Source organism: Arachis hypogaea, chromosome 8 (genome assembly GCF_003086295.3).
Source record: "Arachis hypogaea cultivar Tifrunner chromosome 8, arahy.Tifrunner.gnm2.J5K5, whole genome shotgun sequence".
NCBI classification, from domain to species: Eukaryota; Viridiplantae; Streptophyta; class Magnoliopsida; order Fabales; family Fabaceae; genus Arachis; species Arachis hypogaea.
In genome coordinates, this window is record NC_092043.1 from 35,910,032 (window position 1) to 35,925,448 (window position 15,417).

Genomic DNA, 15,417 nt, shown 5'->3' on the forward strand with positions numbered 1-15,417 from the left:
TTATGAAGTTAGTAGTGATAATCAAACGGATGAATTTAATATAATATTTCCATGTCTTCTACTTTGTTTTGATTGTATCATTGGATGAGTGTGTTCTACAAGTGAAATTATTACAAACTCATGATGGAATATATTCGTTTATGTATGTTCTCTTGTCAGCTTAATTAAATTTTTAGAAAAAGTAATTTTATGATATGGTATTAGAATTTTTATAAATAAAAAGTACAGAATTCAATTTTTTTTTAATTTTTAAAAAATAATTAACATAAGACAACTAAAAAAAATATTGTAGTTTTCGTAAGAACCAACATACTAATTGTACTCCAACAAGAAGAAATTTTCTCTTACTATTTCGGTATGAATTGAATATAAACTTTCATGTTGCATGCCAACTTGCAGAGAGGCTAAAACACAAATGCCAAATTGCATTGTATGAGCTGTGAGTTTATATTAGTACTTAAAATCTTGTAATAATAAAGAAAAAAGATATGTTTTTCACATACAAAATTTCCAGTAAACGAAAATATTCCATGCATGCATAGGATATTATTATATCAGGCCATAGTGGGTATAAATTAAAATAATTATATGAAATTATAATGTGAAGTTATCAGGAAAAATAATTATGTAAGTGTATTCTTAATTTGAAAAAATGAATATTATTCCTCTTTAATAACATGTTTTCTTAAATTATGTAAAATATGAAAGAATTGTGACAGCAAATACATAACAAAAATATTATTTGTACAAAATCAAAATCAACCACTAAAATTAATTACTAATATATTTGTATATAAATACATATGTAATTTAATTTATTTTTAATATGTATTTATATTTAAATGTGTATTTAATACTAGTGTTTAACTTTAATGACCACATAACATAATCGAATAAATAATAACTTAACTCCATAAAAACAACTGATAAGTTATGCTAGACACAAAAGCTTAATTACTTTTATTTCGTCTTCTAAAATTGTTATTATTAGTTCTGGTTTTAAATTAGTTTTTTTTCTCTCATGTCCAGAACATTTTCAAAACATATATGATTGAATCTAAAATAATATTTTTATTATTATTGAATTCAAATTAGTAATTTTTAGCAATTAAAATTTTTTAATATCTTTGTAGGAATTAAAGTAAAATAAGCAATTTCTAAATCGACTAAGACAAATATTTTTTTACACAAGTTAAAAAAGAAATTCACAACATAAAAATATAAAATATATTTAACCAAAAAAAAAGAAAGAAAAATCTCACAAAAGATAAGACAGATGAGATTCTATAGTAAGACAAACCTATTAAAGAATTGTGAAGAATATGCTAATAATCAATTAGAAAGTAATATTTTCCAACAAAAGTATAATAAGTTAATGATATAGATTGTATCTTGAAATGTCACTTTATTAATCAACAACAATAATATAATTTTACATTATTTCAAAGTTTATTTTTATTTAGACACTATTCTATCATATATCATTTGTCATGATACCACTCTTTTTAAAAAATTTAAATTAATAATAAGAGATATATAAATGTCGTTATTATGGTTCCATCCAATGATGATGATGCGTTGTTTATATATTTCAACGGCAAAAAATGACAGTCAAATAAATTATTAAGAGTAAACTACTAAAAATATACTTGAATAGTTTTATCATCCATAAAAATATATTTAAAATTTATTATGAATAAAAATATATTTACATAATTTAAAAAAGAACAAAAATGCCTAAAAAATGTTATTTTTTGTAAATAACAAATTTAACAAATCACTTATACATTTGATTCAAAATTTTATAAGAATATTTAGATAAGTGTTTAAAATAATATACACAAAAAAGGAGATAAAAAATTGATTTTTATTTTTTAAAAATCTTATTAATTGTTGACGAAAAAGTTACAAAAAATATATACTTAACCAAAAATGACTAAATTTTAAGAATAAAATATCTCATTTTTTTAATTATACTTGCAAAAAATTATATTAAAATTCAACTTTTAGATAAAGTATTTTTTGAGAATACATATTTAATGTTGATATTTTTGTTGTGTTTTTAAATTATTTTAAAATATTTTTGTCAATAATAAAATTTGAATGTATTTTTGTCAATAACAAAATTATTCGAATGCATTTTTAATATACCAAAAATAATATCCATTATTAGAGATATGATATAATTATTATGTTATTTCATTCTATCAATTAAATTTTTAAGAGGGATAATTTTACGATATAATATTAAAATTCTATATTTAAAAAGTTTAAAATTTAATTCTTAATAAATTTTAAAAATATATAAAATAAATAAAAATATAATTATTATTATTAAATATTAAAAACATAATTACTTATATTATTTTTTTTTATCAGTTTAAATTAAAAAAAAAAATCATAACAGAAACTATAACAAAATTTAAGTATTACAAAAGCATTAAAGAGCTTCAAATTTTTCTTTTCAGAAAAGTTCTATATTCATCACTCCAAAACAAACTCTAAAGATTAATTAAAAGTGACAAGCAAACAAATTAAATTCTCATGATTTTTATGGCTGCTTCTAACATTTTCAACATGTTGTGGCAAGCAGGGGGGGCCCTTTCTTTATGACATTTTTTAATTTTGTCCGTTTGTAATTCAATTGAATATAAATTTTATATATACACAATTGCTGACGTACCAATTAAAATGCATTTTGATCATTTTTATACGTATTGATAATTTGATATAATTTGTGAAATTTAAAAAACTAAATTGTACAGTCTATTTTAGTCATATATTATTAAGTCACATTTTGTAAATATATTACATATATACTTTAATTAGATGACAGAATGACACGATAAATAAATAAAAACCCTTAATTTAGTAATCAAAGAACGTGAAAGAAAATTGAAATTTCATAATATAATATCAAAATTTTTAATTTAAAAATCTACAATTTAATTTTTATTGATGTAAAAATAAAAAATTTTAATATAAAAATCAAGAAAAGAGAAAAAAACATATTAAAAAAACTATAATAATTTTAAAATTAAGTTCCAAAAAATAATAAAAATGGATGGTTACAAAAGAAACAAACGAAAGTAATAATTGGACGGTAGTCATTTTCTTGCGATTCTTAATTATGTGATGTATTGATATACATTTTGCGTGTGTATGGGTTATGTGTCATGCACCAGCTTGTTATTTACAATATTGCAATACCCAACGACGAATAAATAACTATTAAAAGGGAATTAACGTTGTAAATAATTTCAATTCTTATAATTTTATGCTTCATTCAAGTGTAAACACAAATATACTAGTATTTTTATCCGTCTTATGAGAATATAAAATTTTTAAAATTACGTTAATTTTATTCTAACATTATAAATTACAGTACAAAAAATTTGTAAAATTAAATTATTTTTACAAAAAAATCATTAAAGACAAAAGTCTCATAGACTAAAAAATTAGGGTCTCCGTAGATAAAATTATTTTTAATCACAATATTAGTATTTTCTTTAAATTATATGTAATAAATATTTAAAGAAAAAAAAGTAAAAATATAAGTTAGAAAGATAAGCAACAAAATTTTAAAACTAAATAAAAAAATTTACATATAATAATAATATCTTTTATTTGAATTATATTATGTTGTTAATTTTATTTTTTGTAAAACAAAAAATAAAAAAATAGAAAATGAGAGAAAAGAGAGAGAAAGATAAAGAAGGAGAATGAGAGAAAAAGTTTGTTAATTTTGTAAGACAAAATTATTTTAATTGTAATGAAAAATATATTTTGATTTGTCAAATTACTAATATAAATTATAAATTATATATAGAATAGAAAAGATAGAGAGAAATAAAAAAAAGGAAGTAGATAAGAGAATATAGGAAGAAAGTTTTTTAATTTTAAAAGAAAATATTTTCTCTCAATTTTAATAAAAGAGGGTTATATGACATATTTTAATTATTAAATTAGTTAGTAATATATAATATATAAATATAATATTTTAATTTTAATTTAATTTAAATTCAATTAGAAAATATTATATTATATATTTTATTGTTAAATTTATAATTAGTCATTGATAATAATATATAACAGAAATAAAGTGATAAAAAATAAGAAAATAGAAAAAAAGAGATAACTGTTTAATTAAAAAAATTAATTATAATAAAAAATAATATAATAATATATTTTAATTATAAAATTAATAATAGATAAATAACATGAAAAAAAGTTGATTTAAAATCTTTAGCCATGGGAAAAAGTTAGGTTGTGTGTTTAGGAGGGGCCGGGTGACCAGTGAAAGTAACAAGGCACAAAATGGGCAAATTTAAGTAAATTAAAGTGTGTATAGAAATATTTTTTTATAGAAAAGTATGATTCGAGAAGAGTCAAAGTATTTGTTCCTTACCAATTAAAAGTAATCTTTTTTGTCTCTCCAAATTGGGTTATGTACATATATAGGGTTTGTTAGTTTGGGATATCAATCTTTCATTATTTCACATGTGCAAATGGAAGATGGATTATACATTATGGGATTTAATTAAGTGATTTAATTAAGATGGATTATTTTAATTAGGTATATGGCCTTTTGGCTTGCTTGGGATCAGAGTTTCTAGAAGAACAATATAATCATTTTAATTATACAAAAAATTTACAAATTTGTTTTATTGATTCATCAGCAGATCCATGACTGAGATGTTAGTCAGCATTTCCCATGTGCTTAGAGAAGCTAATTAATAGTTTCACTAACACAAATCATAATTGTTGTAAATCTAATAATTGAGAGGTCAGGCTTACTACTACGATTGGTAACCTCCTCTTACAATGATTCAAATTATTGGAATATATCATGAAATTATGTTTTCTAAAAATTTAAATTAATAACAAATATATAAATAATTATATTTTAATATATTTTTTAAATAATTTTTTAGATTTATTTAATTTTTTATATAATTCTTTTTTATTTACTATATATATATATCAAAGAGTAAATTTTAAATTTTTTTATTATAAAAGTTCTTATTTTTCACGTGAGTGATGTATGTTGTCACATAAATAAAGACTTTAGGTGTGGACAAATTTTCTTTTCAGAATAAGAGTGAAAAAAAATAGAAGAGGAAATGATAGATGAATATTATATATATATATTATTTTTGTGTATGTTTTTCTTTTACATATTCCAAATTTCATATTAAAAAGTAATTGATAAAATATCAATCTTTTATTATTCTTACTCTATTTGTAATACCCTACACGCACATTATATTGTATTAAGCTACACCTAATAAAGTTCACGGGAAATTCTACTATTTTTTGTCTCCTTAAGTTATTTAAATATTTATAATTAATTAAGATTATGTGGTTGAGCAGCATGATGCTTTAGTTGAGAGAATTTGAGTAATTAAAATAAATGACTTGACTAAAGATACTTATTAAAGTATTAATTAAAAAATTAAGAAAAAAACTAAGGTGGATATAAATACATAATAAGACACACTTTAACAAGTACTTGATGTTCATTATATTATTGTTAAGGAATAGAGTAAAGTCACTATTAGCTTTTTAAAGATTTTGACTTTGAATTTTTTTTAAAAAAATAATAATAATTTGGTCTTTTAAAATGGTAAATGGTGAATATATAATTTTTTTTATTAATTTATCAACTAAAACTTAATAGAGATATTTATATGTACTGTTAACTATTTTGATGTGTTTATATATAAAAGATAGGTATATAAATTATAACTTTTGAAATGAAACTTAACTTGTTTTTAATAGGATTTGTGATAAATAGAGAGTAGTTGATAAAAGGTATATAAAAATTTTAAAAATAATAAATACTTAACTGTTTAAAACTACATCGTTTTCATACTCGTGTGACAATAACGAGACATACACCACTGTAAATAATAACATAATACATAAACAATTATATCTCGTTTCACACTATTCATTGATAAAAAGACATATATGTTCATCATTTACTATTTTAGAGGACCTAATTAATACTTTTTTTCTTCAAAAACTAATTAATATATGTTTAATATCTTTATTAAGAATTTAATTGTTACTTTATTCTAAGAAATAATATTAGAAATTAAAGAACATTCACCCCAATTAAGCTTCACTAATACTTTATGGTGAATTATTATACTGATTAGGGATGGCTAAATCAAAGCACTAGTGGGAAGTTTAGTCCAACACAGAGAAAATTTGCCCAAATCTTTGTTGGCGCATACCTTATCTAATTAATAATATCTATCTATCGCCGCAAAGGTCAAACACACACACAAACAGAGCCAAATTTAACTTCCCCAACTTGTATGAGCTTATGACCCACCTTAAGATTCCAAAGTAGTTGTCGCTATATTTAATCACATTTATCTAATATATCATTAGTATAATAAATTGAGTTGGAGTAGTAACTACCTCTTGGTCTCTGAAGACTAAATAAATTCTTTAAAGAATATAATAAACCACTATCATAAAAAGAAAAAGTACTATTTTATATTATCACATATGCATATAATAATGCAGTTATTATAAATAATGTCTAAAAAACTAAACATATGTATGTGTCATGAATCAATTTTTTTTTAAGTTTAAGATGTTTTTATTTTATGTTAAAATTCTATTTTTATTTTGAGGAATAAAAAAATAAAAATTGAATATTAATTTTTTTAATAAAAATTTTGACACCATATCACACATTATTTTTCTTAACAATTAGTATGACATATATATGAGTCCTGTGATTGTTGGTTAATTCTTCTTTTATATTTATTTTTCTATAAACATGTAACTTATTATATAATAATATTTCTCTGCTATATATATGCTTTAATTTCTGTTATTGAAGACTTGGCCTCTCTTTAGAACTGGCCACCAAACTCCACAATCTCTAATTATACATCATTCTTCACATTCTTTATCTTCTTCTTCTTTTCTTTCTTGCTTTCTTGCTTTTTTTCTCACTGAGAGAAACGAAATTGAAAAATCCGGTGGGTTAATTAGCTCCAATAATGAGTTCCATAAGCGAAACCCCTTCTTCTTTTCTCACCACCAAGAACATAACCGGTGAAGATGATGATGAGTCCCCAGAAGAGAGTGGTTGGACCACTTACTTTGAGGATTTCTTTAACAACAACAACAACAACCACAGCTATTGTTCTACAATATTGTCTAATAATAATAATAATAATAATTTATCTTCTAGTGTTGTTGATTGTTGTTGTTGTTCTTCTCTTGTCTCTGATGCTGCTTCTTTGTATGCTACAAAATTTGTTGATGACACCGTGCAAGGTAATAATAAAAATAATAATAAGGAATTATGTATGACTATGAGATTGAAGAAAGGTAGCAGATCAGGTTTAGTGAAGAGGAATAAGAACACCAGAAAAGGTTTTATTGATGATGCTTTGGAAGATACTGCAAGTTCTCCTCTTAATAGCCCCAAGGTTCATTTTGCTTCTTCTTAATTCTTTCTTTCTTTCTTTCTTAGCTTGTTGTGACCTTTTTTACATTGTCATTTTTCCTTTAATAAATTTAGTTCCTGTTTTATTTAATTAAAATTTTATTTTAATATATTAAGTAAAACAATTTTATATGTACACCTAATATTCTATCAACAAAAATAATTACATTAATTATATAAATGGTTATTTAAAAAACAAGAATATAATTAAATGATTGTGTAATTTACACCATTAGTATATTAAAATTAAACACTATTTAATTATGCTACAATTTATTCATGATATTTTAGATTTTATATGAAGAGAAGGAGGAACAACACCTTTTTCATCAGGTTAGATTTCAATTTCTCCATTTACTTTGATAATAATAATAATAACCTCTCTTCTTTCTTTCTTTATTTGTTTTATGTTAAAATAATTTTTAAAAGATTAAATTTTAGCTACTAATTTTATCTAGGTAAGGATCATCAAAATGATGATAACTTACTATTTCTATTCTTTTCTTTAATTTCTTGTCTACAATAATATTTTGTTATTTTATACCGAAAAATGGTGCTATGTTTTTATTTCAGCGGCGTTCTATACATACATACATACATACATGCACATGTTGTTGGTAGCTTTGGAATTGAATGATTGATGCATTTTCCAAAATAATCCAAATAACAAGTTGACATATATTGGTATGTTTTTGGTTTTTTGTAGGAGAAAGGAAATGGCTCAGGAATAAGAGATGAAAGAAAAGAATTGGGTTTTAAGAAGAGGGATAGTGACTACACAGAACTGAATAAGAAGGGTTGCTTAGTTCCTTTGTCTATGCATGGTAATAAAGTATATCTAGGTTGACTAGTTTAATTTTCCAATGCTAAGAAATCGCTCTCAAATTTGCAATTTTCTCTTCTTTAATTAAAACCATGCACACACATTTAATTTTTATCATGTTGAACAGCGAACCTAAATTATGTTGGTGTATATATATTAATTGAGCCTTTATTTATTTGTTTCCAATTATTCCACTCTTCCTAAGCAATATTGAAATTAAGAGTATATACGCAAATAATATATAGAAAAGTGGAAAGAGTGAATGATTAAGAGGGTACGCCATTTTATTTTCTAAGGTAGGAAGATTCTCCAAGCCTTTTATTCTGATAGAGAGCATTGCATATCAATCATGTTGACTACTGCCATAAAAACATCTTTATATAAAGATTTTTTTATATAAAAATAATATTATGAATTATTAGATAATTTAATTAATATATTTATTTAAATATATTAAATTATTTAATAATATAATATTATCTTTATATAAAGATAATTATATTAAGCGTGTAACTTTGTAAGAAAACCTCCACAGAAAAGTGCTGTTGGTAGCCATAAATTAAACAAACATGGATATCAAAGCAATTAAGCAATAAAAGTTTTTCTTTTATTATTGTAAATAATTATTTGTTGTCTGATTCAAGACATTAAAGCACATAGGATTAAGAATTCGTTTCGATAGGTCTATAAATATTTTTTTTAATTTTTAATTTATAAAAAGTTATAATATTAATATTTAGTGTAATTTTTGAAATTAAATTATAATTTTTTTAAAAATAATTATTTTATAATAAAAATTTTTTATTATTAATAATTTAAAATAAATATTTTTAAAATTAAAATATTAAATACAAAATAATTTATAAGTTATTCTAATATAAATATTTATTGTTTAAGTTTTTTTTAATTAATTAAACTATTTATTTAAATTGAATTTAAGAAAGATAGAAAACGGGAAAGAAATTATCATTATTGGGGTTAGAGATAATAACGACCAAATTACACTCTCTTTATTTTGCTTTTTCAATATAAATACACAAAGCTATGCAAATTTGCTCTAAATAAATTAAAAAAAGACATTTTGATTTTTAAATATTTTTATTAAGAAATATAAATAATTGTTTTTATTATTCTCTTGAGAAATATATTGGTTAAATAAGAATGTATTTGACTCGCACGCATATTAAAAATTTTATTAAAAGTGATGGAGGACCAATTTATTTTAAAGAAGTCATTATTAAAATTTTCTAGAATAATTTACAAAACAATTTGAATATTTATTGTCTTGATAAATATTAGTGCGGTTATATATGGGGAAGAAAAAGAAACACACCAACAAATTTCTTAAAGTCTTAAACTTAACAGGTGTATGAAAATTAAATTCAAATTACAGTATTTGAAATAAAAATAATTAAATTAGTTTAAATAAAATTTAATTTAATTTTATTATTTTTTTAAATTAATTCCAATAAGTCTAATTAAAATTTTATTTTATTATAATTTCATTTAAAAATTAAAATATCTAAAATAATTTAATTATTTTTTATTTTTTTTATCATTTGTGTTTTTTCGAGGTCTCCCACCTTTTAATATACATTCTCTTTTTTTTTATCATCTTTATTTTCTTTTCATCTGGTTCTTCAACTAATTTAATATAATATATACTTTTTTCTTAAAAGCTATATTATATAAATCTAAAAAAATATTTTCATATATAAATTTTATGTATTTAATTTAGATTAATGACACCAAATATTTGTTAATCTATTATGTCTGAATAATTTAAGTGAAATTGTATCAATTATGATACTAGTAAAATGTGGCATAATTTTAATTTGTCCCATTTTAATGATATTAATTAATTATTATAATTTACTATTAATAACTGACTTTTTTTTTACTTGTTATGTTATTAGATTATTCAATAAATTAGTTTTTAATAGTTTATGTTTATTTTTTATTGGTGGTTTGTCATTGAAATCAACCATAAAGAATCATTTAATTTTTTAATTAATATTAATATTTTTTAAATTTAATATTTTTAGATTAATCTATTTTTTTTAAAAAAGAGGCCAATACATTTTAGTTGAAGAAAATTTTAGTTGAAAATATAATTTTTTAATTATTTCATATAATTTAATAAATAATTATATTTATTATTTAAATATAATATTATATTAATAAAAAATAAAATTATCTATTATTAAATTTTAATTCATTTAATACATATTCTAAATACTAAAATTGAATTTAATTTTATATTTTACTAATTTATTTTAAATATTAAAATTGAATTTAATTATGACTAAAATTAAATTTTTAATAAAATTTAATTTAATTTTATACCACTAAAAATTTTCAAGTAGACGGTAAAAGAAGACTATGTTCTATATGTATGTGCTAGGGCAGTTTTGGTTTATTGAATTTCAGTTAATTAATGTTGGTTGGGGTCCTTATATCTGGATGTATAGATGTATTATCACTGGTCTAGTATTATTACCATATAAAATATATTAACTGATTTGATAAAAAATTTTAAAGAGATATTTATATTTTTTAAAATAAAAGTTTTTTATTTTATATTTGATAAATTAAAAAAATTATATATTTATTTTTATAATTTTTAAAAAATATGAGTATTTTTTAAAAATTTAATATAAAATTTTTAAATATAATTTATACTTATCAAAATTAAAAAATTTAATATAATTTTATATATTAATTAATATTTAAATTTAATTTTTATATTAATATTTATTATATTATTTTTAAATTTTAAAAATTATTTTATTAAATATATTTATTATTGTTTGTACTCATTAAAAATATTTTTAATTTAATTTATTAAATATAAGTACTATAATTAAAAAAAATTATCTTTTAAAATTTAATTTTTATAAATTACGTTTAGAAAATAAAAACTTTATTAAACCAAGCCATAAAGGTTTGTTTAAAAGTTTACTTGATAATAAGGATTTTAAGTAGGGAAACTTTTTTTTTCTTTTATAAAAATCATTATTTTGAATAGTTTAGGCAAATAAGAGAAAGTATATAAATGATCATATTTTTAATATATTTTTTTAAAGTATTATTACATATTTAAGTATTTTTTTATCTAAGTTTATCTAAATAAATCCAATACTAACAAAAGTCACTTTCATTAAAATACACGTGCTTTTTCTTCTTCTCCTCCTTTTTCTTCTTCCATGCACTTCTTCTTTTTCTTCTTCTTCATTAAAATACACGTATACGTTCTTTTTTTCTTTTTTCAAATTCACGCATACCTCCTCATCCTCTTCCTCATCCTCCTCCTCCTCCTCCTCCTTCTCCTCCTCCTCTTTCGCGCATGCAGATTCTTTTTCTGCTTTTCATCTTTCTCCTCCTCCTCTTTTTTTTTCTTCTCTTTCGTTATTGTCATCACCAACAACACCAACATTTTGCTAATGAATTATTTTTTCAATCGAAATGAATGGAATACAATTGCTAAATTGAATTGAATTGAATTGAATTGATAATCTCTAAAATGTAGACACAGGTGTTTTGAATTTGATTTTATATAATGGATAATAATCCATTCATTTAGTACTATACAATTGTTTTACCTTAATGACGTGTTTGGTTCATTATGCAAAAAGCTTTTTTGAAAATTTGATTTTATATAATTTGATAATATTCTGTTGATTTAGTACTATACAATTGTTTTACTTTAATGACGTGTTTGGTTCAATATGCAGATCTAGAAAGCTGTTTTGAATAATTTGATTTTATATAATTGATAATATTCCGTTCATTTAGTACTATTCAATTGTTTCACCTTAATAACGTGTTCAATTCATTATGCAGAAAGTTGTTTTGAAGTTGATTTTATATAATAGATAATGTTCTATTCATTTAGTACTATACAATTGTTTTACCTTAATAACGTGTTTGGTTCATTATGCAAAAAGCTATTTTGAATTTGATTTTATATAATGAATAATAATGTTTCGTTCATTTAGTACTATACAATTGTTTTACCTTAGTAACATGTTCGGTTCATTATGCAGAAAACTATTTTGAATTTGATTTTATATAATGGATAATGTTCCGTTTATTTAGTACTATACAATTGTTTCACCTTAATAACATGTTCGGTTCATTATGAATTGAATTGAATTATTGTTTTGAATTGAATGGACGCAGGTATTCTTAATTGAATTGATAATCTCTAAGAGAAGGAGAAGAAGAAGGAAAAAAAAAACTTACATGTGCAAATTTGGAAGAAAAAGAAGAAGAAAAAGAAGGGAAGAAGAAGAAGAACCTGCGCGAATTTAGAAGAAGAAGAAGAAATAAGAGGAGGAGGAGAAGGAAGAGAAGAAGAAGGAGAAGGAGAAGGAGAAGGAGAAAGAAATAGAGAACAAGAAGAAAAAGAGTGCGCAATTTGAAAAGTTGTTACAATAACTTAAATAAACTTGATAAGAATTTTGTTTGAATATAGAGTTTTATTCATTTCTTTATGCAATAATATCTTGAGTTTGAATAAATTTTTTGTACCGAATTTTTTTCTTTTTAATTAATTTTTTTGAGATCTAATGAAAAATAAATTTTAGATTTTTTTATTATAAAAATTCTGATCACGTCATAAAATTTCTGTAAAATAAAGTTATTACTTTTAAATTATACTTTTCAAACGCCTCTATATACATGACAAAAAAAATATAAAAAAAATTATAGTATCCAAAATAAGTCATAGAATTTGTTTTTTTTTTTTTGTATAATGATAAAATATGTTTCTAAAGTAGGTCAACTAATGTGAATTAGGCTGGATATCTATCTCCAATAAATTGCCTAACAACTTATTTGAATTTTTCTTATTAAATTATAAGAAGGTAAATTATTTTTAATTCATATGATTAAAACATACATAAGTATATAAGTCAAAATTAAATTGAAATAAAACCTTATATATAGTTTTTTTTTTTGGCTCCATGCAAGCACTAACTATCTATAATTCAATAATGTAATTTATATTCGCCACAATAATCATCAATCTCCAACCGCTTGACTATCATCTTATTCTACTCTGATGATCATATAAAGGGCAGAATAACATTTATTAATAGAGGAGAATAAGGATTAGAAGATTTTGAAATTTATAGTTATTAATTAGTTATTAATAGTATTTTTAAAGATGTGAGATTTTATTTAATAGTGAAGAATTATTTATTTTTTTATTGACTAAGTGCTGACCAAATTTTGATAAAAATGATGGCTTCTAGACTTTTTCTTATTTGATTAGGTGCAGAGGTGTTCATGGATCGAATCCGATCCGCATATCCGCAGTGTTTATCCGAATCCAATTCGAAAATTGCGAATATGGATCCGATCCGCAAGGCTTTCGGATCGGATCGGATCGGATCGGCACACTAATTGGATTGTATTGCGAATTTTGTGTTGATATCCGCATATTTGCGTATCTGCAAAAATAAAGAAATAAATAAGTAAATATTTTTTGTATGTTTTATTTCAACTAATAACTATCATATATATTGTATTATTTTAATTTATTATTTAAGAAAAGTATGTCTAATATTATTTTAAGAGTAAACATATTTAAAAGAATAGAAAAAATAAATTTTATTAATATTTATTTAATAAAAATAAATTTTTAAAAATATTTTTATGTCTTGCAGATATATTTGATATCCGATCTGATCCGATCCACAAATGTGCGGATCGAATTAAATCTAACCTTAAAATTTATAGATATTTAATTCGATCCGATCCAATCTAATAATTTTAGTACAGATTGAATCAAAATTTTAAACATATCGATCAGTGTTCACCGTGCTGGTGCCTCAGCTTGTTTCTTTCTCAACGATTATGGTTTAACAAATCGTTAACGTACAAAGCTAATTAAAGCCATGCAGATGAAAGAAAACCACATTTGGCTGGTCAGATTCTTCCCTATTGAGCATCTTTGTATATTCAAAACCATCATTATTATGTTTAAGATTACTATAATGAGAGTGTGTGTATGTGTATGTGTATATATAATTTTATATAGTTTAATAATTAGTTCCGTGATATTCTAGAACTTAATTAGTTACGCTTAATTAACCTACGTTCAACAACTCTATTTATTGCAATATATTCTAAGAAACTAAATATACAGGAGGAGCTAGCTTAGGATGGTTGGAAATATAATTAAATTATAAAAATATGAAAATACAAGTACCGACATATATGCACAAAGAGGAACAGCTAGGTATAACTCAATGGATGGGTCATGGGTAGGTATATAACAACATCTATTTTTTTGGGTTTGGTTGTTCCAACCAACCAAGCAAGAGGAGAGTGTATATATACTGATTATATATCCGTAATCAGTAAATTAATTTCTAAATGAATTAAATTATTCTTTCCGTCTATAAAATTTTATTAAATTTATAATTAATTTTTTATAATTTAAAAAATTTCAACTAAATTTTTGTATTATTTTAATTTTTATAATTAAATCTTTACTATAAAAAAACTATTAGAGCTAATACAATATTCTTCTCTAAATTAAAGATACTTATACTTAAAAACTAAATAATCTCTAAATTTAAACATCTTCTTATTTTCAAAATATTCTATTAATTATATATAAATTTAATTATAAATTTAATAAAACTATATGAAGTAAAGGAATACTCTAACCTTCTATTTACGACATATCTTAGCTAATAACTAGTTAGTTTAGTAATTTTCAAATGAGTTCGAAATTTTAATAAAGAACAAGTATAGAGAATTATCTTTTAGTTAATTAAAATTAACTAATTTGTTATTGTAAATTTTTTTAATTCTTTCTTTTGGAGAATTAAAAATTAAAAATTAAAAATTAAGATTTTAAATTAAAATATTTTTAAAAACCAATTGATATTAACTTAAAAAATGAATTTTTTAATTGAAGTATTTTTTAAATTGATTATCATTGTGTTAATTAAACAACATTTAAAGCTAGCCCCTCATGGGGCTGAGTCCACCTACATATATTTGCTTTTTATTTAGCAATCACCGTTAATTCTCCTGCCATTGGGGTTTAAAACTTTTAATAGGTGACTGCTGGGACTAAAAAAACTTGTAAAACTTGTTT

The 15,417-nt window shown here is 21.8% G+C and overlaps 1 protein-coding gene across 2 annotated transcripts; it reads left to right on the top strand.

Annotated features, from left to right (window-relative positions):
- Positions 1-6,768: 6,768 nt before the first annotated feature.
- LOC112708416 (uncharacterized) lies at positions 6,769-8,486 on the top strand. 2 transcript variants are annotated; one of them, XM_025760574.3, is made up of 3 exons: positions 6,769-7,460; positions 7,769-7,810; positions 8,184-8,486. In XM_025760574.3, the coding sequence occupies exons 1-3, from the start codon at positions 7,026-7,028 to the stop codon at positions 8,322-8,324; spliced, it is 618 nt and encodes a 205-aa protein (XP_025616359.1). In that variant the 5' UTR covers positions 6,769-7,025; the 3' UTR covers positions 8,325-8,486. The 2 variants fall into 2 exon arrangements, with proteins under 2 accessions (XP_025616359.1, XP_025616360.1); XM_025760575.3 differs by lacking the exon at positions 7,769-7,810 and having other exon boundaries at positions 6,867-7,460.
- The last annotated feature ends 6,931 nt before the right edge of the window (positions 8,487-15,417 follow it).